The 24,195-nt window shown below is 60.0% G+C and overlaps 1 protein-coding gene and 1 long non-coding RNA gene across 2 annotated transcripts in view; one reads left to right on the top strand and one right to left on the bottom strand.

The window, feature by feature from the left end:
* Positions 1 to 11,630: 11,630 nt before the first annotated feature.
* On the bottom strand, positions 11,631 to 15,688 carry LOC135287008 (uncharacterized). The gene is made up of 2 exons (XR_010350931.1): positions 15,572 to 15,688; positions 11,631 to 12,279 (listed from the first exon to the last, which is right to left on the bottom strand). It is a non-coding gene; the product is annotated as an uncharacterized LOC135287008 (long non-coding RNA).
* LOC135286992 (hexokinase-2) overlaps positions 15,689 to 24,195 on the top strand; it is a 27,415-nt gene continuing 18,908 nt past the window's right edge. The window contains exons 1-2 of the mRNA XM_064400257.1: positions 15,689 to 15,846; positions 23,368 to 23,530. Of these exons, the coding sequence (XP_064256327.1) occupies positions 15,784 to 15,846; positions 23,368 to 23,530 (226 nt within the window). The 5' untranslated portion in view covers positions 15,689 to 15,783. The remainder of the gene's footprint in view (positions 15,847 to 23,367; positions 23,531 to 24,195) is intronic.

Here is a 24,195-nt window from a genome sequence, read left to right as displayed (position 1 = left end):
CCCCCCGCCCCATCCCCAAAATCCCCCCCCTCCCGCGAGGGGTGCTGCGGCCGGGCGCTGCTGCCATCACCCACCTTCCTCCTCCTCCTCCTCCTCAGAGCATCCTGACAAAGGGCCGCCCCCCCCCGGCACACCACGCGTGTCCCCGCGCCTCCCCCCGCCCCGCCCTCCCCCCGCACCCCCCCGGCAGCTCAATCCCTGCCCACCGACAAGGGGGGACCCCCAAACCCGCCGCTCCCGCAATGCCTTTTTATTGTGCAATTAACCGGGTTCATATTAACGACCGTTAATAAGGCCTTACCTGGGGGGGGGGGGGAGGAGCTAATTGCTAATTACAGTTTTATAAAGAAATTAATTACAGCTCTGCGCCCCCCCCCAACCTCTGTGTTTGAGGGGTGACAGACCCCCTGTCCCCCCCCACCCAGTTTTGGGGTGTGGGTTTTATGGGGTGCAGGTCTTCAGGACAGGAACGTGACCCCAAAAATGGGGGCTGGAGCCTTGGACTCGGCCTTCGGGGGAGACCCCCCCCACGGACTTTTAGGGGCGTCAGGAAAAACCTAAAAAAAAAAAAAAATTTGAATATTTTAAAATATTGGACTATTTCGGGGGAAAAGTTAATCCCGAGCCTCCCTTGTTTATGATGGTGTTACTCAGATGCTCCCCCAAACCTGGACCCCATTGTGATCCCCCCAAAATTTTCTGTGTCCCTGAACCCCCCAAGGTGCTCTGTCCCCCCTCCAGGTAGGGCTGACCCACCCCCATCCCGGTGCTCCCCCAAATTCCCGGGGTGTTCCCCCCCACTCACCGTCCCTCAGGCTGGGGGGGTCCCCACAGGCACGGGGGGGCACTGCCAGGCCAGGCTCAGGGTGCCCCCCCTGCAGTGCCCCCCAACTCCTGCCCAGCGCCGAGCTCCTGGGAAAAGGGGAATTTAAAAAACGTATCAGAATTGGGGGGTGCCCCCCCAGCAATAACAAACACCCCCTCCGATAATAAACCCCCAAAATAAATCAAATTAATTATTAAATTAATTCCAGCCTCAAAAAGCTCAGGCAGGAAAATCCCCACCAGGCCCCCAAATTATAGGGTGGGGGTTGTGGGTCAGTTTTGGGGTGCCCTCCTGGCAGTTCTGCAGGAGTGGATGTTCCAGGGGGCTTAGGGACAGGTTTGGGGTCAGTTTTAGGGTCACACCTGGCAGTCCCACAGCAGTGGATGTTTCAGGGGGTTTAGGGTCAGTTTTGGGGTCACACCTGGCAGTCCAGCAGCACAGCTTTGGGGTTCCAGCAGGTTCTGGGGTTGCTCACCCATCCCCCTCAGCAGCTGGATGTTTCAGGGGGTTTGTGGGCAGTTTTACGGTTGGGTTTAGGGTGCCCACCTGGCAGTCCCGCAGCACACCCCATAGCAGTGGATGTTTCAGGGGGTTTAGGGACAGTTTTAGGGTCAGTTTTGGGGTCACACCTGGCAGTCCCACAGCAGCTGAAGGTTTCAGGGGGTTTGTGGGCAGTTTTGGGGTCAGTTTTGGGGTCGCACCTGGCAGTCCCGCAGCACGCCCCGCAGCAGCCGGATGTTTCAGGGGTTTGTGGGCAGCTTTAGGGACAGTTTTAGGGTCAGGTTTAGGGTGCCCACCTGGCAGTCCCGCAGCACGCCCCGCAGCAGCCGGATGTACTGCGCTGCTGCCCGCAGCGTGTCCGCCTTGCTGGGCCGGCGGTCCCGCGGCACCAGCGGCACCAGGGTCCGCAGCTTGGAGAAGCCACTGTTGAGGTTCCGGATCTGCGGGACACAGGGACCCCGTCAGAGGACGAGGGGACCCCAAAGGGAACCGGGTTAGAGATATCAAAGGCACCCCAGTCAGAGACACCAGAGGGGACCCCATTAGAGACCCCAAAAGGGCTCCAAAGGGACCCCTGTTAGACACCCCAAAGGGACCCCAGAAACCCCCATTAGAGATCCCAAAGAGACCCCCAATAGACCCCAGAAACCCCCATTAGAGATCCCAAAGGGACCCCAGAGACCCCCAGGTTACTCCAAGAGCCCCCACTTAGACCAGGATCCCCCCAGGACCAAACTGGGATCTCTCAAGTTTAAACTGGGACCACCCCCAGGGTTCAGCTGGGCTCAGCTGATTAAACCAGACCTGCCCATAACCAAAATTGGGGTCTCCCCCCGAATTAAACCAACCCCTCGGGATTGAGCTGCCCCCTGAGGATTAAAGTGGGCCCCTCACAGAATCAAATTAGGACCTCCAGGATTAAATTGGGACCTTTAAACTCAGGTAAAACTGGACTCACCAGGACTAAACATGACCCTCCCACAATTAAACTCAGAATTAAACCGACCCCAGGACTAAACCGACCCACACAGAATTAAACCAGGCCTTGGTAAAACTCAACTGGGGATTAAATCCACCCCTCAAACGCAAAGTCCCCCCACGGTGGCACTGCCAGTGTCCCCCCCTGGGGGTCCCCCCGATGTGACCCAGCCCTGGGGTGTGCTTTGGGGGTTCCAGCAGGTTCTGGGGTCGCTCACCCTCTCCCTCTCCTTGGCGTTGGCCACCTGCCGCCGCTCCAGCACCTCGGCCGGGTCTCCGGTGGGCTCGTAGGCCCCGGCGGGGCCGCGCCGCAGGCGGGCGATGGTGGCCGGCCGGGGCAGGGGCCCGAAGCGCTGCTGCAGGAGCCCCTCCAGCACCTCGGGGGGCGGCGTGGGCTGCAGGGCCCCCGGGGGCTCCGGGACCCCCGAGGGCTCCGGGGCTCCCAAGGACTCTGAGGGCTGCAGGGGCTCCAGGGGCTCCAAGGGTTGCAGGACTCCTGAGGGCTCCGATGGCTTCAGGATTCCTGAGGGCTCTGAGGGCTGCAGGACTCCTGAGGGCTCCAAGGCCCCTAAGACCTCCGATGGCTTCAGGATCCCTGAGGGCTGCAGGACCCCCGAGGATTCCAAGGGTTGCAGGACCCCTGAGGGCTTCAGGATCCTTGAGGGCTCTGGGACCCCCGAGTGTTCCAAGGGCTTCAGGATCCCTGAGGGCTTTGGGGCCCCTGAGGGCTCTGAGGGCTGCAGGACCCCCAAGGATTCCAAGGGTTGCAGGACCCCTGAGGGCTTTAGGATCCCTGAGGGCTGTGGGACCCCCGAGGATTCCAAGGGTTGCAGGACCTCCAAGGGCTCCGATGGCTTCAGGATCTCTGAGGGCTCCAGGACCCCCGAGGGCTCCAATGGCTTCAGGATCCCTGAGGGCTCTGAGGGCTGCAGGACCCCTGAGGAATCCAAGGATTGCAAAATCCCTGAGGGCTCCTGGACCCCCAAAGGTTCCAAGGGCTTTGGGATCCCTGAGGGCTCCGGGACCCCCAGGGGATCTGGATCCCTTGAGGGCCCTGGGACCCCTGAGGCCTGTAAGACCCCCAGCCACCCCCCAGCTCTGCTGGGCTCCCCCATCCCACAAAAAGCCCAAGGCTGCACCCACTGAGATGAGTCTCAAAAATGGAGGAATTTGGGCAAAAAGGGCCCTTAAATACCCGGGAGCAAACGAGGCACAGGTGGGACCCATCGGGGCCTGACGAGCTCTGGCTGTGCCTCGGTTTCCTTGCTCACTGTCCCTGCCTTTTACCCCCAAAATCCTGATTCCTGGTGGCCCCAAAATCCTGATTCCTGGCTGTGCCTCAGTTTCCCCATTCACCATCCCAAAATCCTGATCCTTGGCTGTGCCTCAGCTGTCCCCTCTCCCCATCCCAACCTGGTACCCACAAAGCCCTGAGCCCAAAAAAGGCCCCAAAAACGCGCTGAGGGATATTTGGGATGGTGATATTTGGGGATATTTTGGGGTATTTGGGGATATTTTGGGATATTCGGGGTCCTGGCACCGACGGACACCTGAGTGGGTGGGTTTGAGAGACTTGGTGTGCTCCTAAAGCCACTTTTGGGTGGGAAAGCAGAAGGATGTTTAATGACACGGGCCTGGCTCGGTAGGTGGCAGTGTCAGTCCCTGACATGCCGCAAAACTCGGGGAGGCTGGAAATAAAACGGTAAAACCGCCCTTTTTCCTCCAAAAAAAGGCAGGTCATTTCGGGTTATCCACCAAGGGGGGATTATCATCCCACCACCGGGTGGATTTCCCCTCCCTGAGCCCTCCAAGGGCTCATCCCGGTTTTCCTGGGGGATTTGGGGGCTCCAGCGGGTGCTCTGAGGTGTGTGTGGGGCATGGACGTGTCCCCTGTGCAGGGCTGGGGTGCCCTGCCTCAGTTTCCCCAAACCTGGAAGCCCCTGGATACCACCCCCAGCTGCTCCTGCATCCTGGAGGTTCTTTCTGTGTCCATAAGGAGAGCGAGAGTGCAGAGGAAACTCCAAAGAAACCCCAAAATGACCCTAAAACAAGAGGCACCTGGAAGTTAATTGAGGTTTTTCCTAAGAACTTAGAAAAACCCAATTTCCTTCTCTTTAATGCTCTGTAATGAGCTTCCCTGTCCCGCAGCAGGCTCTGGATAATCCCATTATTCCTGCCCCGATCTGGGCACAATTCTGGTGCCTGACAAATTAATCTGAGGGCAGGGAGGTGTAAAATCACCCCAAAAACGGGTCTGTGCCCAGCTGCTCACCTGGGATCACCCCTGGGAGCACCTGGGGGCATTGAACCCCCCCCCGTGGGGTTTGGGAAAAGCTGGGAAATGCCCCAAGTTCAACAGAGGGGGATGAAATATTGAGGGGAAAATGAGGGGTGGGGGTGCAGAAGAGGCTGGTGGAAATGGGGTTTGCAAGGGTGGCAGTTTTGGGGGTTACAATAATTAGAATTTGGGGTTATTAGGGTCAGGGTTTTAAGGGGTCACAGTTATTAGTGACCTTGTTTTAGGGGTCATGGTTATTGGGATTTGGGGTTATTAGGGGACACAGTTATTAGGGGTCACTGTTAATAGGGTTTGGGGTCATTAGGGGTTACAATAGGGGTTATGTTTGGGGTTACAGTTTTAGGGGTTACAATAATTAGCATTTGGGGTTATTAGGGATTTAAAGGGTCACAGTTGTTAGGACCCTCCATTTTTTATGGGTCACTATTTTTTGGGGTCACTGTTATTAAGAACCTATTTTTCAGGGATTTTGTGTTTTTAGGGTGGCAGTAATGAGGGACAGGGTGATGAGGGGTCCCGGTTAGGAGAGGGAGCTTGGAAAAGGCTGAACCCCTGTGAAACACCATCCCAAAACCCCGGGTGTAGTTTTGGGAACTCCCATGGGGTGGCCTGGGAAGGTCAGGGAAGGTCAGGGAAGGGGGACGGTGCCAGGGCTAATCTGGGCCTGGGGCAGCTGTTGGCACGGGATTAAACCCGATCTTTCCTGGCACGGTCCCAAATGTCCCGGGAGAGTTTGGTTCCTGCCAGGGCTCCCAGTCTCATGCCAGCCTCGTGGTGCCCAGATAAAATAATAAAATATTTATGGGGAGTGAAATATTCCAAGGGTCCCAAAAGTCTGGGGAGGGTTCGGTGCCTGCCAGGGCTGCCAGCCTCGTGCCAGCCTCGTGGTGCCCGGATGAAATGATAAAATATTTTATGGGGAGTGAAATATTCCAAAGGGGGTTTATGGAGATGTGACAACGCCTGTGGCCGCTTCCACCTCCATCCTCCTCCTCCTCCTCCTCGTGCTGCCAGGCACATCCCAGGGCACCTGGCATGTGTCCTGGAACCTCGGGCATCGTTCACAGCCTGCTCCCTGAGCTCCCCAAGGCCCAGCCTGGCTGGCACCGGGATCCCCGTCCCGTTTCCAGCATGTTCCCCAGGGGTGGGAAATGCGGGAGAGCAGGAATCCACGTGGACAGGGAGGCTCCTGGAGAACTTTGGTCCTGTCCTTACGGTCATGGAATGCTCTCTCCTGCTGCTGCCCGTGCTGCTGGGGGCATCAGCACCCCAATATCCCGGTGCCCTGATGTGACACAGCCATCTCTCCTGCCTCAGTTTCCCCAGCTCACCCACAGGGCTGAAGGGAGATCTGGGAGGGAGTTCCAGGGGCTGCTTTTGCCCCTAACCCAGCCCTGGGGTTGATGGTGTAGGATTTGTGGTTGGGGAGGTTCCCAGTGCAATGCCCGGGGGTCCGAGGGACACCCTGGGGACATTTCAGGGGACATCCTGGGGACATTCCAGGGGACATCCCAGGGGACATCCCAGGGGATATCCCAGGGGGCATTGCCATCCTGCTGTATCTCAGGCACCAGCTCCTCCAACCCCCCTTGTGAGAGGATTATTTATCCCCCTTTTGTGCTGAAGGGCAGGGGGTGGGAATTGTCCCAGCCACCCACCGCGATTTCCGGGGGTCCCGGGCTGGGAAGGGGCCACTCTTACCCGGCCATGCCCGGGTTATCCCTCAGGATAACAATAAAAGGATTTATTGTCACGGAGGATTCGGGCAGGCACAGCCAGGCATCGCTTGGATCCCCTCCACCCCCCCCCATCATCCCGGGGGGATATTAAACAATCCTGCCTTGCTTAAATCCAAATAACGCCTAAAATCCCACCGGGGCTGGCGGGAGGGAGTAAATCCAGGACGAGCAGCGATGCCCAGCGCTCATCTCCCACCGGCCAGCGCTCGCGGTTCGCTGATTTTCTCACTCCCGGAGGCTCCCGGAGAGCCGGGGCCGGCGGGCCGGTGCCGCCCGGCCGGAGCGGGCTGAACAAAGCCGGCTCTGTCCGTGCGGTGAAGGAGCCTTTGTGCGGCACAGGGAGGATCCCAGCCCGGAGCTTCCCCGTGCGAGAGCACAGGAATTTTTGGAGATGAAAGGAGTTTCCATTGGATGGAGGCGCTGCCGAAGCCCCGTCGTGAGGCAGGTGGATGTGGGGACAGCCCGGGGTGGGGGTCCCCTGTCCCAGGGTCTGGGTGAGCCCTGGACTGTCACCGGTGGCCAGGTGCCCTGGGGATGGGATGGGATGGATGGGATGGCCCTGGGAATGGGATGGGTTGGGATCAATGGGATGGGATGGATGGGATGGGATGGGATCAATGGGATGGGATCAGTGGGATGGGGACGGGGATCAGGATGGTGTTGAAGAGGGAACAGGAACCAAGACAGAGGTGGTGGCAGGGATAGGGATGGGAGCAGGTTTGAGATGGGGACAGGGCAGGGATGATGATGGGCATGGGATTGGGACAGGGATTGGGGCAGGGATGAGACAGGGACAGGGATCAGGATGGGGACGGGGCAGGGAGGGGACCAAGGCTGGAGCTCAGCTCTGCCTTGCCCTGCCAGCTCCCACAGCACCCGACCAAGGGCTGGGGCTGAGCTCAGCACCTGGATGAAGATTTAGGCCTGGTCTTAACCTTTAGCCCATCCAGGCAGTTCCTAAATCCAGCCTGGAGCCTGCTGCTCCCAAATCCGAGTTTTACCCCTTCTCTCAAGCTCATCCCTCTCTGTGATGGGAAAACCTGGGGCTGCAGCTCCATCCTCCTCCTCCCTGACAGCAATTCCTGCCTTTCCCATCCCAGATATCCCAGATAACACTGGCTGCTGGTGCTGCTGGGCCCTCCGAGCTGGATAATCTCCGTTAGAATGAATCAATGAATCGACCTTAACCCTCTTTGCCCGGCAGCTCCTCTCCAGCAGCAGGGAGAGGGGCCCTGCGTGCCCACTGTCACGTAGGGATGGACCCACGGAGCCACGCGGTGGAGGAGGAGCCAGGCAGCTCTTTTCCCCCTCTTTTATCCCCCATCCGGGTTTTTGGAATTCTCCGGGACTCTCAAAGCTCCTCCTAAGCACCGGGAGCTGTCGCTGCCGTGGCACATGCTGCCGATCCCAATTAAGCCCTTTGCCGGGTCAGAGCCTCGGGGGAGGCCACGTGTGCCCGTCCCACGTGTGCCCTCACACGCAGCACACATTTGCACACGCATGATGAGTCTCCAGCAGGCTCGGGGCCGTGCGGCCTCGTTCCACCTCGGGGCTCCCAGCCCCTCTCACATCCATCCCACCTCAGCTTGTGGGGGCTTCTCCATTTATTGGAGAGATCCGGGAGGAAGGAGAGGGGGTCTCTCAGCCAAACTCTCTGCGCTGGAATTGGGGCTGGGGGCAGGCGAGGTCACCCCCGCGGGGAGAGGGTGATGCTCCATCCATGATCTGGCTGCTCCTTCTTGCCGTGCCCGGGGGTCCCGAGCGGAGGGGTCCGGAGCAGAGGGGTGCCCCGTGGGGCTGCCAGGGTGGGGCAGGAGCAGCCCAGCCCCTGGGCAGAGCATCTCAGCCCAGACAGCTCCGTCAGTGCCACGCCAGGGCTCCGGGATTACAGCGCTGCTGCTCAAATCCCGTCTTCATCCGCGCCGTGCCCAGCCAATGACCTCGGCGCTGGCACGCAGGGCCTTCCTCCGCGGGGACCAGAGATGATAAAGCCCTCCCAGAGCCAGCTCTGTGCAGCTCTGTCTCAGCAAACCATGGTGGATGCTCCGAGGATGACGTCCATGCACACGGAGAACGGGATGGACGAGGAGAGCTTCGCCCAGGTAAGGGGATTTTCACGCTGGGTTTGGGGCAGGGAGGGAGTTTGTGCTCCCTGTGCCTGGACTGGGACCTGCGGTGGGTGAAGCACAAAGGGGTGAGAGGGGAGCAGCTGAGGGTGTCGAGGGATCACGGGATAGTGCTGATGGCAGGGTGGTGTTCCTCAAATCTTCAGCCTCCACCAGGTGGGGTGACATTGGAGCAAGGTGGGATGTAATATTTGGTGTCAAGGGATCACAGGATGGGTGCTGGGGAATGACTGATGGCGGGGTGGAGTTCCTCAAATCTTCAGCCTCCACCGGGTGAAGCGATGTTGGAGCAAGGTGGGATGTAATATTTGGGGTGATTTTCTGCCTGTCAGAGTGAGTTGGTGGAAATCCATGTGATTTGGGTCTTTGAGGTATGATCATTCTGCCAGGGAGCAAGGGAGATGCTGCCTGTGATGAGCAGAGATCCTTTGGGAGAGCCCAGCTCTGCTCCTGCATCCCAGAGAGAGCTCTGGGCTGGACTCAGGAATCGTTCTGGACTTGGGGGACTGGGAGGTTTCAATCCTTCCCTGCCCCAGCAGCGCCGTGGCTTTGGGCTGGGGTTTAGGGGGACAGGAGGGGGCTCCCAGCCCCTCGCCCCCTGTTCCCTGTGCCTCACCCAGCACGAGGATGGGCTGGCGGGCACATCCACCCGCACGTGGCTTTGCCACGCTGGTGTGGACGCTGCCAGGACAGCACAGGGCTGAGGGTGGGATTCTGTCACAGCTCTACCTTCCCCAAATCTGAGTTTCCTGCCATGGGCTGGGGAGGATCTCTTGGGGTCGGGGCAAGCTGGGTCTGGCTGTGACATGGGACCATCAGGGCAGCTCTCCCACCCCCGCAAGACCCCCAGGATCCAGCTCACCCACACCCACAGCTCTGGGAGAGAGGATGAGGGTGGGCAGAGAGAAGGGAAAAGCCCCTGGCACCGAGCATTCCCTGCCCGTATTCCTGCTCCAGTTTGGTGGCATCAGGGACGTGGCGTGTCCCACGCCGTGGGACGTGGCAGTGCCCACGGAAAGTGCCCCAGGGACGCAGGAGAAACCTCCCCTTTCCGCTGGGATTGGGAAAGTGCTGCACATGGGAGTTGCTCATGCCAGGGCACAGTGACTCAGGGTCCCGTGTCCTGACCGGGACTTTTGACCTCGGAGCTGTGCCAGGTTTGGTGGCACCTGGCATGGCCCCTCTGGGGTGCAGGATGGTCCTCAGCTCTTCCTGCCAGGCTGTGCTGGCTTTTGGGGACACCTTCCCTCCTGCCACAGCTCCTGCCAGCTCCAGCATCCAGGCTTTGGGTGCTGGATTGGGATTTTGGGACTTTCCTGGGATGTTGGGACTTTCCTGGGATGTTGGGAACCTTCCTGGGACTTTTGGGATCTTTCTGGCATGCTGGGGACCTTCCTGGGGTGTTAGGGACAGCGTGGCTCCTGGCAATGGAAGGGGCCAGACATCTCCTCTGGCTGTGGTGTCACGGGGCAGATCCCGTGAAGCATCCAATGGATCAGGGGATGTTTGATGGAGCTGGAGGGCTCCTGCACAGCTGGATGAGCTGGCACTGCCCCGAGGGAGGTCTGGCCAGGCCAAGGTCATCTTCATGGTGTGGTGAACAGGACAGGCAGGGCAGGAGCAGGGAGTGGATGGGGGAAAGAGGATGTGCCAGGGTGGAGTGTTCCCCTACAGAATCCCCCTGGGCAGAGGGGGCTGCTTGGGGAGGAGATGATCCCAGGATTGAGGGTTAGCATCACCAGTGGAGAGCGGCCACCACAAGGGGAAGGTGGCCACCACGAGGGGACAGTGGCCACAAGTGAGGAACGGTGACCATCGCTGGAGGTGGATGGTTGTCACTGATAGAGAGTGACTGTCACTAATGGAGGGTGGCCAGCACCACTGCAGGGTGGCCGTGGCCAGTGGAATGTGGCCATCATGCCCAGTCCCCTCCTGGCACAGCTCTAGTGACCCCCATGCCCACCCACTCTGGGTGCCACCACCCAGCCAAACCCCCTTTGGATGCCTCCTGTCCTGACTGGTGGCCTTGGTGGCTTTGGGGGTCATGTGGGGTTGGGGGAGCAGGGGAAGAGCTGGAGCAGTGTGTCAGTGACACGTGAGGACGCTAAAATTAGGCGGCTCCAGCTAATCTAATTTAATCTCCCCTTTTCCGTCCGTTCCCCGGGGATTAGCCCCACCAGCGGGGTGGGAAGCCAGGCTGTGGGGCAGCCCAGCCCAGGGACCCCCGGGGAACCCCCTTGGCTCTTTTGGGGTGAGGTATCCACGGGGATGAATGGACTGGGAATGGGATGGGCTGGAAATGGCGCCAGCACCGAGATCTGCGGAGGAGCAGCCACAGGATGGATGGAAGGATGGAAGGAAGGAAGGATGGATCCCCACCACCCCCAGGGCGGGCAGGGCACAACCCTCCCCTCCCAGTTTGGGCTGGGCGAGCCCCCTCGCTGCCGGCAGGGCCGGGGCAAGGCTGTTTCACCCGGCTCAGCCCCGGGTCACGCGCTCGTCCTGCGGCTGCCGAAGGAAGAAAAGTTCTCCGACCGGTTTTCTATTCCCGGCCCCGTGCGAGGGCTGGGTCCAGCCCAGCTCCGGGTTTCCGGTGCCTTGGGTGACAGGGCAAAGTCAATAGCTGGTCACCGGTGTCACGGTGGGTCCGTGGCGCTCTGAGTGGCCGTGCAAGCGATGAAACCTCGCTGGAAAGTATGTGGAGCAGCGCTGCAGCCGTGAATCACGAGGCAGCTGATCCCAGATGAGTTCACGCCTCTCCTGGAGCAGCTCCAGGGTCATCCCAGCTGCTCCCTGCTGGCTCCCCGTTCCTCTGTACCCACCCGTGCCTCAGTTTCCCCAGTGTAAAAGTGGGTTATGACCCTCAGCGGGTTCCTGAGGGTGTCCTGGGGGTCCCCAGGAGAGCAGCACTCCACGGGATGGGGGGCTTGGCTGGTCCCAGGGCTCCAGGCTGCTCTGGCCCTGCTCTGGCCGCTGGGCACGGCTCTTCCTCCCGCTCCACGTTGTTATTACTGCACCACTCGTCCTTAAGGGATCACATTAGAGAAATTAGAGCTGGTTCCAGCTCCAATCCCTACAATCAGCCGCTTCCTTTTCCCAAGGAACGCAGCGTTAAATGCCAATGGATTATTACAAGCCCATGTGGAGCTGGGATGCCTTGATAGGATTTCCATTGGGAGTTTTATTCTGTGAAAGGGCTTCCAAAACCAACTGAAAAACCTCAAATCAAAAAAAAAAATTACTTTATTTAGAGGAGCTGGTTGAGCAGAGCCCAGCTCCTCCTGTCTTTCCTTGACTAGGGCGTTATCTGGCAAATCAATGGAGTGTTGGGGATTATTTTCCCTGAATAAACTGATTTTACGGGACAGAAGGATGAGACAGGTCCCTCATTTTGCACAGACAGTCGCTTCCTTCATCCAGCCAGGCTGGTGGCAGATGGGGAAGGCAGACAGATGTGTCCAGCTATTTTTAGGCTCAAACGCTGCTTTAATTTCAACATGACCACGGAGAATTTGCCTTTTCAGGGGTAAAAAAAAAAAAAAGCTGGATCAGAGGGTGAATTGAAATGTAGGGCCAGCGACAGAGATTAATGGAATATCCCGAGTTGGAAGAGATCCACAAGGATCATTGAGTCCAAATCCTGAAATGCATCAGGTCACGATCTGGGGGTTGAACTGGAATGCCTGACAGATCCGTGGTGGGGCCGGCAGGACTGGATCCTGCAGGAAAAGGTGTCTGGTAGCAGCATTGCCTCGCCTCCGGCTTTGGTTGCTTCTCGCCCTCTTTCCTTTGAAACGGAGTTACAATTCCCTGAGCAGAAACACCAAAACGATGTAAATGGCCGCGCGGAAAGGGCTCCTGAGAGGGTGACGGCGAGAGGAGCCGGAGCTGCTGGGGACTGGTTGGGAAAGCGGCGGGAGCGGGCAGACGGGTTGGGTAACTCCTGCCCCAGGGCTGCTGGGACCGGCTCTGCTGGCAGCAGGGAGCGGAGCCGCTCCGGAGGGCCAGGACGTGCCGCGGCCCTCGTAGGGCTGGGGGCCAGCAGCGCCCGGTGTGGCCCGCGGAGCCGGGACGGAGCCGGGATGGAGCCGGGATGGAGCAGGGATGGAGCAGAGATGGAGCTGGGGTCGAGCCAGGATGGAGCAGGGGTCGAGCAGGGATGGAGCAGAGATGGAGTTGGGATGGAGCCAGGATAGAGCAGGGATGGAGCAGAGATGGAGTTGAGATGAAGCTGAGATGGAGCGAGGATACAGCAGAGATGGAGCAGAGATAGAGCAGGGATGGAGCAGGGATGGAGCGGGCATGGAGCAGGGATGGAGCAGGGATAGAACAAGGATGGAGCCAGGATAGAGCAGGGATGGAGCCAGGATGGAGCAGGGATGGAGCTGAGATGGAGCTGAGATGGAGCGGGGATAGAGCAGGGATGGAGCAGGGATGGAGTTGAAATGGAGCGGGGATGGAGCAGGGATGGAGCAGGGTTGGAGCCGGGATGGAGCCGGGATGGAGCGGGGATAGAGCAGGGGTGGAGCAGGGATGGAGCAGGGATGGAGCTGAGATGGAGCTGAGATGGAGCAGGGATAGAGCAGGGATGGAGCAGGGATGGAGTTGAAATGGAGCGGGGATGGAGCAGGGATGGAGCAGGGATGGAGCAGGGATGGAGCAGGGTTGGAGCCGGGATGGAGCGGGGATAGAGCAGGGATGGAGCAGGGATGGAGCAGGGATGGAGCAGGGATGGAGCCGGGATGGAGCAGGGATGGAGCAGGGATAGAGCAGGGTTGGAGCCAGGATGGAGCAGGGATGGAGCAGGGATGGAGGCGAGGAGGAAGGCGGCGTGCTGCAGGCAGAGCCCAGCCGCGGTGGTGCTCCCGAAGGACGCTTCCCGAGGTTTTGAGGCTTCCCGAGGTTTTGGGGGAGCAGGGCCACCCCCCGCCGTCCGTGGCTGCGCACGGGGAGCGGGACACGCGGGCGGAGCGGCGAGCGCCACGGGCCGCGGGGTGATGGATGCGACCTGACGGGTGCACAGGGCCGCGCACGTTCACACGCATGTGACAGCCACAGCCACAGCCACAGCGCCGGGCACAGCGGGGCGGGGCGGCGGCGGGCACGGGCTGCGGGGATGGACACACGGACACAGCCGCAGACACAGCCACGGACACACGGACACAGCCGCAGACACACGGACACAGCCATGGACACACGAACACAGCCGCGGACACAGCCGCAGACACACGGACACAGCCATGGACACACGGACACAGCCATGGACACACGGACACAGCTACAGACACAGCTGTGGACACACATACAGGCTGTGAGCATGGACAGACACACGGACACAGCCACGGACACACACGCGGGCTGTGGGCGCGGACAGACACACGGACACAGCCGAGGACACACAGACACAGCCATGGACGCACACACGGGCTGCAGGGATGGACACACGGACACAGCCACGGACACACGTACGCAGCCACGGACACACATACAGGCTGTGAGCATGGACAGACACACGGACACAGCCACGGACACGCACACGGGCTGTGGGCACGGACAGACACACGGACACAGCCACAGACACACGGACACAGCCATGGACATGCACAGGGGCTGTGGGCATGGACAGACACACGGACACATGGACACAGCCACAGACACATGGACATGCACACAGGCTGCGGGGATGGACACATGGACACAGCCATGGACACACGGACACAGCCACGAACACACACACAGGCTGCAGGCATGGACAGACACACGGACAGACACACAGACATGCACACGGGCTGTGGCACACGTGCGATACACCCCAAATGCAGCCCCCTCACCCTCACTGCACCCCGCCAGTGCACCCCCAACCTCCAGTGTCCCCCAGTGCGACCCCCCCGGGGCACCGCAGCCCCCCCCGTACAGCTCCCCAGTACAAACCAGTGCATGACCCCCGGTACCCGCCCAGTACAGCCCAACGCACCGCCCAGTGCAATTCCAGCCCTGCCCAGTGCACTCCCAGTGCACTCCCAGTGCATTCCCAGTGCATTCCCAGTGCACTCCCAGTGCATCCCAGTGCATTCCCTGCCCCCTCTGTACCCACCCCAGTGTCCCCCCAGTGCCCTCTCGGTGCCCACCCAGTGCACCCCTCATGTCCCCCCACCAGTGTCCCCCAGTGCCCCCCCCCAGTATCACCCCAATGTCCCCCCAGTATCACCCCAGTGTCCCCCTCGTGTGCCCCCAGTGCCCACCCAATGCACCCCCCGGTGTCCCCCTAGTGTCACCCCAGTGTCCCCCCATTATTACCCCATTGTCCCCCCGCTGTCCCCCCAGTATCACACCAGTGTCCCTCCCAAAGTCCCCCCAGTGTCCCCCCCACTGTCCCCCCGGTGTCCCCCCATTGTCGCCCCAGTATCCCCCCCCATTGTCCCACCAGTGTCACCCCATTGTCCCCCCAGTATACCCCAGTGTCCGCCCAGTGTCCCCCCGGTGTCTCCCCAGTGTCCCCCCTGTATCACCCCTGGTGTCCCCCCATTGTCACCCCAGTATCACCCCAGTGTCCCCACATTGTCCCTCCATTGTGCCCCCATTGTCCCCCCAGTATCACCCCCGGTGTCCCCCCATTGTCCCACCAGTATCACCCCATTGTCCCCCCAGTATCACCCCAGTGTCTCCCCGGTGTCCCCCCAGTATCACCCCATTGTCCCCCCATTGTCCCCCCCATTGTCCCCCCAGTATCACCCCATTGTCCCCCCAGTGTCACCCCATTGTCCCCCCAGTGTCACCCCATTGTCTCCCCATTGTGCCCCCACTGTCCCCCCCATTGTCCCCCCATTGTCCCACCAGTGTCACCCCATTGTCCCCCCAGTATCACCCCAGTGTCTCCCAGTGTCCCCCCAGTATCACCCCATTGTCCCCCCATTGTCCCACCAGTATCACCCCATTGTCTCCCCATTGTCCCTCCATTGTCCCCCCAGTATCACCCCCGGTGTCCCCCCATTGTCCCCCCAGTATCACCCCATTGTCCCCCCCATTGTCCCCCCAGTGTCACCCCATTGTCCCCCCCGGTGCCGGGCCGGGCCCCGCCCCCCCGCGCGCGCCGGGCACACACCCTCGCGGCTCGGCCAATGGCGGAGCGGCGGCGCGGCCACGTCACGGGCGCGGGGGAAGCTCCTCAATGAGCGCGATTGGCGCGGGGAGCGCGCGGCGCTGCCGGGGCCGCTCCGCTCCGACCGCACCGAGCCGAGCCGAGCCGAGCCGAGCCGAGCCGAGCCGAGCCGAGCCGAGCCGAGCCGAGCCGAGCCGAGCCGAGCCGCTCCCGCCATGATCGCCTCGCACCTCCTCGCTTACTTCTTCACCGAGCTCAGCCATGACCAGGCGCAGAAGGTGAGGGGGGGTCCCGCCGGGGGGGAAAGTGAAGAGGAAAAGGGGAAGGAAAAAAGGAAAAAAAAAAAAAAGTTGGGGGGAAGAAGAGAAAATAAGAGGAGAGATAAAGGGAAGAAAAAGAAAGGATGGGTAAAAGTAGAAACAAAACAAAAAAAGAGGGAAAAGGAGAAGGGGAGAGTGAAGAGGGAGAAAAAAGCGGAAAAGGAAAGTGAAGAGGGGAAGGAAAAAGGATGAGTAAAAAAGTTGAAAAAAGAAAGTAAAAGGAATGGGGAAAAAAAGAAAAAAGCAGAAAAGGGATGAAGGAGAGGAAGGGAGTAAAAAGAGAGAAAAAAAAGGGGAAGGAAAAAAAAAAGAAAAAAAAAACAAAACAAAAAAAAAAGAGAAAAAAACCTTATAAACTTTTTAAAAAGGGACCAGGAGGCGAGATAAGCGGGGCCGCGCCGGGCGGGCGGAGGCCCCGGCGCTGCCCGGCCGGGGCCGCGTGCGGTACGTGCCGCGGGACCCCGCGTGGCCGGGCGGCGGAGCAGGAGGAGGAGGAGGAGGAGGAGGAGGAAGGGCGCTCTCCGCGCCGGGACCCCCGCGCCGCACGTGCCGCCGCTTCCCGCCGGCGCCGAGCATCCCCGGCCGCCGCTGCTCCGCTCCCCGCCGTGCCGGGACAGCCGCAGCCCCCGCGGGGACCCGGGTCAGCCCGGGCCACCGGCGCCGGGGGTGGCACTCGCCCCTCGGGTCGCCTGGGCCACGCGGTGGCCGCGCACGTGTGGCCGCAGTGACAGCGGTGGGGACACCCCCCGTCTCCTGTTCGAGGGGTTTTGGGGTCCCCGGGGGGTTCCCAGGGTGGCAGCGGTGGGGACACCCCCCCGTCTCTTGTTCGCAGGGTTTTGGGGTTCTGCCTGCTTGGTTTGGGGTCCCCGGGGGGGTTCCCAGGGTGGCAGCGGTGGGGACACCCCCCCGTCTCCTGTTCGAGGGGTTTTGGGGTCCCCGGGGGGTTCCCAGGGTGGCAGCGGTGGGGACACCCCCCCGTCTCTTGTTCCAGGGGTTTTGGGGTCCCCGGGGGGGTTCCCAGGGTGCGGGTCGCCCCCCGATCCGGAGCTCGAGGGTCGCTGCTCTCCGTGGCTCCTTTGTCTGGCCAGGACAGCGCTTAGGCTGCGCTTAATGAATTATTCCAGGGGGAAAAACGCTGGGTGGGAGCGAGCGGAGAGCTCAGGCTGCTCCTGCAGGCTCCGCTGGCATCCTGAGCAGGGCAGAGAGGGTTTGTCTGTGATTCCCGACTCGGGAATGGCCGGGATTGCTGGTCCCACTCTGAGGCGGTCGGGATTTGCGAAAATCGCCGTAAAAAAACCTGAGGGAAATGCTCGGAGAGACCTGGGATAACCCTGGAGATGCTGGCGGGGAAGCGAAACTTGCCACGTTGGCCCTTCAGCGGGGTTAGATAGCAAGGAAACCGAGGCAGAACATTAAAAAAAATATATAAAAAATAAAAAACCCCAGCCCCAACCTAAACAAAGTGCAGGGAAAAGTTCCCAAGGCAAAGCGATCCGCAAGGAAATACGGGCTCGGCTTCTCGCCGCTGGCCCCGGGGTTGTGCAACAGCCGCATCCCCGGCAGGGAAGGGGTTGTGTTGTGTAACCCGGGCAGAAATAGGCCAGCGGCACAGCCCGGGCCCGGCTCGGGCTGCTCACGCCTTCCTTATCGGGAAGAGCTGGGATAATGCAGGGGGAAAGCCGGGCTGGAGGAATTCTCCTTCCCCAGCCAGCGGGAGGAGGGTGTGCGGAGCCTCGGGAGCCCGTCGTGCCTCCCAAACGCAAATTAAAAAAGGTGGTTGAGATGTGAGGGAGGACAAAAAAAAATATCCAGGAGCTGCTGGCCGGAGATGGGATCCTGCGGGACGCGGCACTGCCCTGCTGGCTGCCTCCACAACTGGATTTTCTGGGGTGTTTTTAAACAAATTCCTGTGAATCGTCCCATGAGGTGAAGCTGGGAGCTGAGCTGGGCTCAGGGAGAGGGGGAGAAGCTGTCTGACCTGGCTGCTTCCACCCTGCGTGTCAAAATCATTCCTGGTGTACAACACTCCCCAGGCAAAGGGAGAAGGCAGGGAGTCCCCAGCACAGGGTGGTGAAATCCTTGGAAAGCTGTGATTTGTTCGGTTGGGTCTTCTTATCAAACCCTGTATTTGGGAGAAAAGGTTGTAGGTGGTAGCCTGGGATGTGTTTTACCTTTGGATCAGGGAGAAAAGGAGCTCAGCTGGTGTAAAAAATGCCTTTTCCAAGAGCTGTGGTCAGTGCCCACCTCAAGGCCTTGGAAATAGCCTCAAAAATGGGATTTTTCTTCCCAATCTTGCCATGGAGCAGCTTTACCTGCTCTGCCACTATCTGGGGGCATATTCCCTCCCTCCCCAGCTCCTGCCTGGAAAGTGGGTTGTCCAGACTTATCTAACCCCCAAGGGATTGTGCAAACTTTAATTAACCTCGGCAGCGTCCTTTGAGATCCCAGCTTGAAAGTTTGCCGCTGCTGCCCTGCGTTGCCCTGGGATGTGCCAGCTCACCCTGGCCTTCCTCATCCCTCAGCCTCGTCACCGGGAGTGGGGCTGAGCCTCTCCTCTCCCCCATCCCTCCTTCAAAAGGGAAAATCTGGGATGGAATTGAGCAGGGGGCAGCTTTTCCTCTTTGTTTTCTTTTGTTTTTTTTTTTTTTTTTTAATTTTTCCCTTTGCCAAGAGATTAGTTTTACCCAGCTGATTCCTCCCTGCTGGCTGCCTCTGTGGGTATGGGAGGGGCACCTTTGGCAAATTCCTGGAAAACCAAGTTAACATCTTCCCCTGAGGCTGCCCAGGTCGGTGGCAGGAGCCAAGGTCAAGGGCAGGGTGGCTTGTCCCACCTTGGGAAGCCACCCAAGTGTCTCCTTCCTCACCAGAGCTGCCCAGCCTCAGTTTCCCTCCACAGGGGGATGCTCCCACCATCCCAGGGGGTTTTCATGGCTTTGCCATCCAGCATCCCCAAGACCTTGTGGGTTTAACACGGGGGGAAGGACAGCAGCAGCTGGGTGTCTCCAGAACTGGAGGGCAGAGTGTTTTCCTGGCTGAACTGGGATTCACTGGGGCTCTGGGGCTCTGGGTCACCTGAGGATGGGCCGGTGGATGCTCCCCGGTGTCACTTCCTCACCATCAGCACCCGGCTCCACCTCCGGCGTGGATCCAGCTGCTGGCCCGGGGCTGAGGATGAGGAGGAACCGGCCGAGCAGGAAACATCTGACTCACCCGGGTGAGGATGACTCCGGGCGTGTGTCATCCCAGCAGGGAGGGCACACGTGGCCTTGGAGCCGGCGTGGAGGAGCTGAAGGAGGGGACAGGATGGGACGTGGGTGCCACCAGGGCAGCCCAGCATCAGCCCTGTGTCACCCGGGGGAGCTGGGGCGAGGGGACGAGCCGGTTCCCTGCCCTGAGTCACCCGGGGTGGGAGGCAGGGACAGGCACGGGCAGTGCAGGGGCTGAGGATGTGGAGCAGGGAATAAACCCTTCAGACCTTCCCCCTGCAGCCTCTGCTGCTGCCTCGGCCTCGCTGTCCCCAAATTCATCACGTCCCTTCATGGGTTTGGTGGGTGGGAGCACGGCTGGTGCTTCACAGCATCCCCCTGCCAGGGAGCCCAACCCCTCAGACGTCAGGGGTTCTTACAAAACAGCATGCTTCAAGTTAGAAACTGCGATGGGGAGGGAGGTAATTTAAAGAAAATCTAATTCCCAGCACAAATTTCCCCGGAGAGAGGAGTGACAGCACAAGCCGTGGGTTTTGGGGTGTTGCAACCTTCCCCAGATCTGAGCACTGCTCTGTCATCTTGCAGTCAACAAACGCTTGGCTTTGTTGCCAAAAAGTAAAGAATCCGTCCCAGAAAGCAGCCACCCTCTCCCAGTGCTCTGCTTTTGCTCCAAAATCTGCAGGAATCAGTCACATCCAGCTGCAAACTGCAGCAGGAGACGCTGAGGGATGGGGAGCACGTGCTCCTGCCCCGCTTCCTGGCAGCCACGTGGGACAGGATTCAGAGCAAAACGAAAACAAAAGGCAGACAGCTTCCCCTTCTCAGAACCCGGGGTCATTAGTGGGAAAAATGAGTTTGGGACCCACGGGAGCAAAACTCCCTGGGACTTCCCTTTCCCCTTCCCTTTCCCCTTGTCCTTCCTGCTGCGGTGCCAGGAGCGCTGTCACCCTCAGCAGCCCTGCCCCGTGTCCCCAGGAGATGGGGACAGGCTCCCCAGCATCTCTTCAAGGGCAGAGTGTGAGCCAAAGGATTTCCAGGATCCTCAAAGCCCACCCAGTGCCACCCCTGCCATGGCAGGGACACCTTTCACTGTCCCAGCTGCTCCCAGCCCTGCCCAGCCTGGCCTTGGGGCTGCTCTGGGAATTCCATCCCATCCTCTCCCCACCCTCACCGGGAGGAATTCCTTCCCAGTATCCCACCCAGCCCTGTCACTTCGAAGCCATTCCCTGTGTCCTGTCCCTCCATCCCTTGGCCAAATTCCCTCTCCAGCTCTCCTGGAGCCCCTTTAGGCTTCTCTTCTCCAGGCTGAGCAGCCCCAACTCTTTTCTATGGAGAATGGCACTGAAGTGGAATTGAGCTAATTGAAGATCAGTTAATTAATATTTCCACAGCTCTGATCCCTTGGGGCCCAGGCTCCTTAAGAGGAGTCTTGAGGGGTAGAACTGTGTCCAGCTGCAGTGCTGGCACTGGGGCCGTGAGGCTGGAAACAAAAGCTGTTTTTTTGGGGCTGCTTTAAGCCCGGCTTGGCTCAGCTCAGGTCCCACAGCAGCAGAATTTGGGCAGGCTGAGCCTTCCCAGCGGTGCAGCCGGGACAGGCGACCCTGGGCACCTCTCCAGCATCCGGCATGGAAATGAGCTGAGCCTTGGAGACAGCCTTGAGCCAGGGGATGGGGATTTGCTGGGGCTGGGTTCAAAAGCGTGGCATTGAGCTCATTACACCCACAGCTACTCCGTGATCCGCAGCTTTAACACGGTGTCCTGGGCTGGGGCATGCCCGGCGCTTCCCGGCTCCCATCCTTCCTTCTCCCTTTGCTTTGTTTCGATTTCCTCGAGGAAACACCACTGCTTAGGCTGGGAGCTTTCCAGAAACTCAATTGCCCCCTTCAGGATCCCAGCCTAGTGACTTTGTTTGGAATTGGCAACCTGACCCAAACTATTCCACACGCTCTCCAACAGCATTAGCAGCTGAGAAGGTGTTTTGTGCTGGAAGATGCCCAAACTCTGGCCCTGCAGGCTGAATTCCCTGTTTTATCCCATCTTGGTAACAATTTGAGGGGTGCTCAGAGTAACCAACCAGACAGGGGGCTGGGGAGTTTTGGGAAGACCAGTGGCCATGGCTCTTCCCAGGGTGGATTCAGTGGGGAAGGAGCTGTCCTGCAGCACGCCCTGACCTGCTTTAGCTGCCAAGTGGGGTGATATCCACCTCGGGAGAAGATGATCCAGGTTTTAAGGGCTTTGGAGATTAGGGGGAGGTCACCCTGCTCCTCAGGCTGAGGTTATTCTGGTGTGCTGCAGCCTGGAGGACATGGGGGACGTGCAGAGCAGGGCCTGGCCCGGGAGAAGGGGCTGAAGCACCAGGGGGGTTCCCTGGATTGGGATTTTTGGGATTTTTTGGGGGGGGTCTTCACTGCTGAGCAGCTCCCAGAGCACCCAGCTTCTCTGGGATGATGATAACCCTTGGGGTAACCTTTGGCACAGCTCAAGGGGAGGTTTCCTACCCTGGGAGAGCCCCCTCTGAACCAGTTACTGGAGGTTACTGGTGCCAGTGACCAGAGCCTCAGCACACAGGAGGGGATTTTCAGCAGGTGAAAGCAAACAGGAGGGGAGGGAGGAGAGTGTTTGACTTCCTGCTGCTGGGCTGGATAAGGACAAGCTGGTAAACACCTGGAGCCAGGAAATCTCCAGGTTTCCTTCTCCTTGGCCTTTCCCTCGTGTTTAGCTCCTGATTTTGGAAAGGAGCTGGAAGCACCAGGAGAAGGGAGAAGGTTTTACTCAGAGCGTGCTGCTCCTCAGGGGATGCAGCATCACTCCTGGAAGGTGCTGGGCTGCCCTTTCCTCCATCCCTGACCTCACCCAGGGGATCTCAGCTCCCAAACTTCCAACAGAACTCGAGGTGGGGGAGAAACAAGGATGTGCTGGAGCACCCTGAGCCTGAAACACAGGCGGGCAAAACCGCAGCGGGGCTGTCGTGTCCGGCCCAGGGTGGGATGGCACATCCCTGGCCAGGTCACACTGGCCCTGGTGCAATTAGTCGCCCACAAAATGCCCATTTCCTGCAGCTCAGCCCCATAAAAGCGCAGCCGGGCCCGGTTCCGGCGACCCGGCGTTACGTGCCTGCAGACAGGTGAGCACACGGGGTGGAGTTTTCCTCCTGGACTTCTCAGGGCTTGCAGCTGCCCTTTAATTAATGCTGAGTGGAGCTAATTGGAGCAGGGCACGGTCTGGGAGCGGGCAGTGTCCGCCTCTCCCGCTCCCTGCTCCGGCCAGCCTGCTGGTGGCTGGGGAGGAGCCTTTCCACGCCTTCCCCAGGCAGGACAAGGTGCTTTAAAGCCATTTTTAGGAGCGTTCTCCACACCAGGGTACAGCAATTTCCAGGAATAGGGGGCTGGGTTTCTTCCCTCTCCATCCGTGGCACGCGCTTGTGTCATTCCAGCCTCGCTTGTGTCACTCCAGCTGCCACTTCTGTCACTTCAGCGTGGTTTGCTCCAGGCTGTTGAGTAGCTCTGGGCTCCTGGGGTGATCTCAGCAGTGCAGAAATGACAGGGCAGTGGATTCCTGCCCAGCACCCTCGGTGCAGGAAGAGGCCCTGGGGGTCAAGGTCAAGGTGTGTGGAGAGGGAAGGGCTTTGCACCTGGAGAACCTCCTGACTCACCCCTGAGCTGGGATTCCTGCTTCTGTGGCAACCTGTTTGGGTGTCTGCAGGTGGCTCAGAGGGAAGGAGCTCCAGGAGCAATGGGGCAGCACCAGAGGACACAGTCAGGGAAGGGATAGGTTGGATATTGGGGAAAAAAAATGTTTCACCGAAAGAATAACAACAGACTGGAATGCTCTTCCCAGGGAAGATTGGGAAGGAATCGTCCCAGGGAAGATTCCACCACCAGGGAGGTGGTGGGATCACCATTTCTGGGTGTGTTTAAAAAAAGGCTGGACATGGCACTTGGTGCTATGGTGTGAGGGCACACGTTGGACTTCATGATCTTAGAGGTCTCTTCCAACCTCTTTTTTCTGTGATTTTGTGATTCTGTGACTCCCAGGCTGGCAGAGCCTGGGGAGGGGATGCAGGGTGACCTTGGGAGAGCTGCAGGAGATGATTCCTGGCATGAGCAATTCCAGCCACGCTGCCCCGTCCTGCGCTCTGGGATGGGTCAGAACCTGCTCCAGCTCCTCGTGTCCACCCAGCAGCCTCAGGAAGGGCTGGGCGCTGTCCTGAGCCGTCCTGTGCCCCTGTCCCCAGCCCTCTGCCTGAGCCCTGGGCTCTGTGTGCCCCTTGCAGGTGGACAAGTACCTGTACCACATGCGGCTCTCCGACGAGACGCTGCTGGAGGTGTCCCAGCGCTTCGAGAAGGAGATGGAGAAGGGGCTGGGGGCAGACACCAACCCCACCGCCTCCGTGAAGATGCTGCCCACCTTCGTCAGGTCCACCCCGGATGGCACAGGTACCCTGGGGGCTGGGGACACCCGTCCTGCTGGCGCTGCCAGGGCAGGGGTGGCACTGCCACCTTCGCTGAGTGTGGGGACAGGCCTGGCTCCCTGCTCCGTGCTGGGGCTGGAGGGGCTCCCAGTTCCTGCTGGGAGGAGGGAAGGAGGGAGGGAGGAGGGAGGGAAGCCGCCCTCGCGTGCCCTTGCTGGCAGGACAGAGACAGTCACGGGTCCTGCTCATCAGATTGCACTCATCAGCGGTGCCAGCGCTGTCTGAGTGCCACTGGGCAGAGCTGGGCCCTCACAATGTGGCCTTTCTGCCTCTCCCCGAGCTGCCCAGGGCACGCTCCAGCCAGGCACAGCCTCCTCTCCTGCTCCCTCTCCCAGCCTGGTGATGTGGGAGGGAGCTCGACTCCATCCCTGCAGCATCACCCCTCGCCCTCAGGTGTGGCCAGCACCCTCCAAGTGTTTGGTGCTGGCTGCTCCAGACCCACAGCAGCCTTGGAGGGCCCCAGCTTGTGCTGGGTGCAGTTACTCAGGGCTGGGCTTGCCCTGGTGCCAGGGATATGTGCAAAACCTCGGTGGCAGAAGCTGCTGGTCACCCACAGGAGAGGGGCACAGAGAGGGACAGAGCCCAAAACCCTCGTGGCTGCTGGCTGGCTGCTCCCTGGGGGCAGGCACA

The sequence above is a fragment of the Passer domesticus genome, chromosome 28 (genome assembly GCF_036417665.1).
Source record: "Passer domesticus isolate bPasDom1 chromosome 28, bPasDom1.hap1, whole genome shotgun sequence".
NCBI classification, from domain to species: domain Eukaryota; kingdom Metazoa; phylum Chordata; class Aves; order Passeriformes; family Passeridae; genus Passer; species Passer domesticus.
Note: the sequence above shows the minus strand (reverse complement) of the source record. Positions and strands in the feature narration are given on the sequence as shown.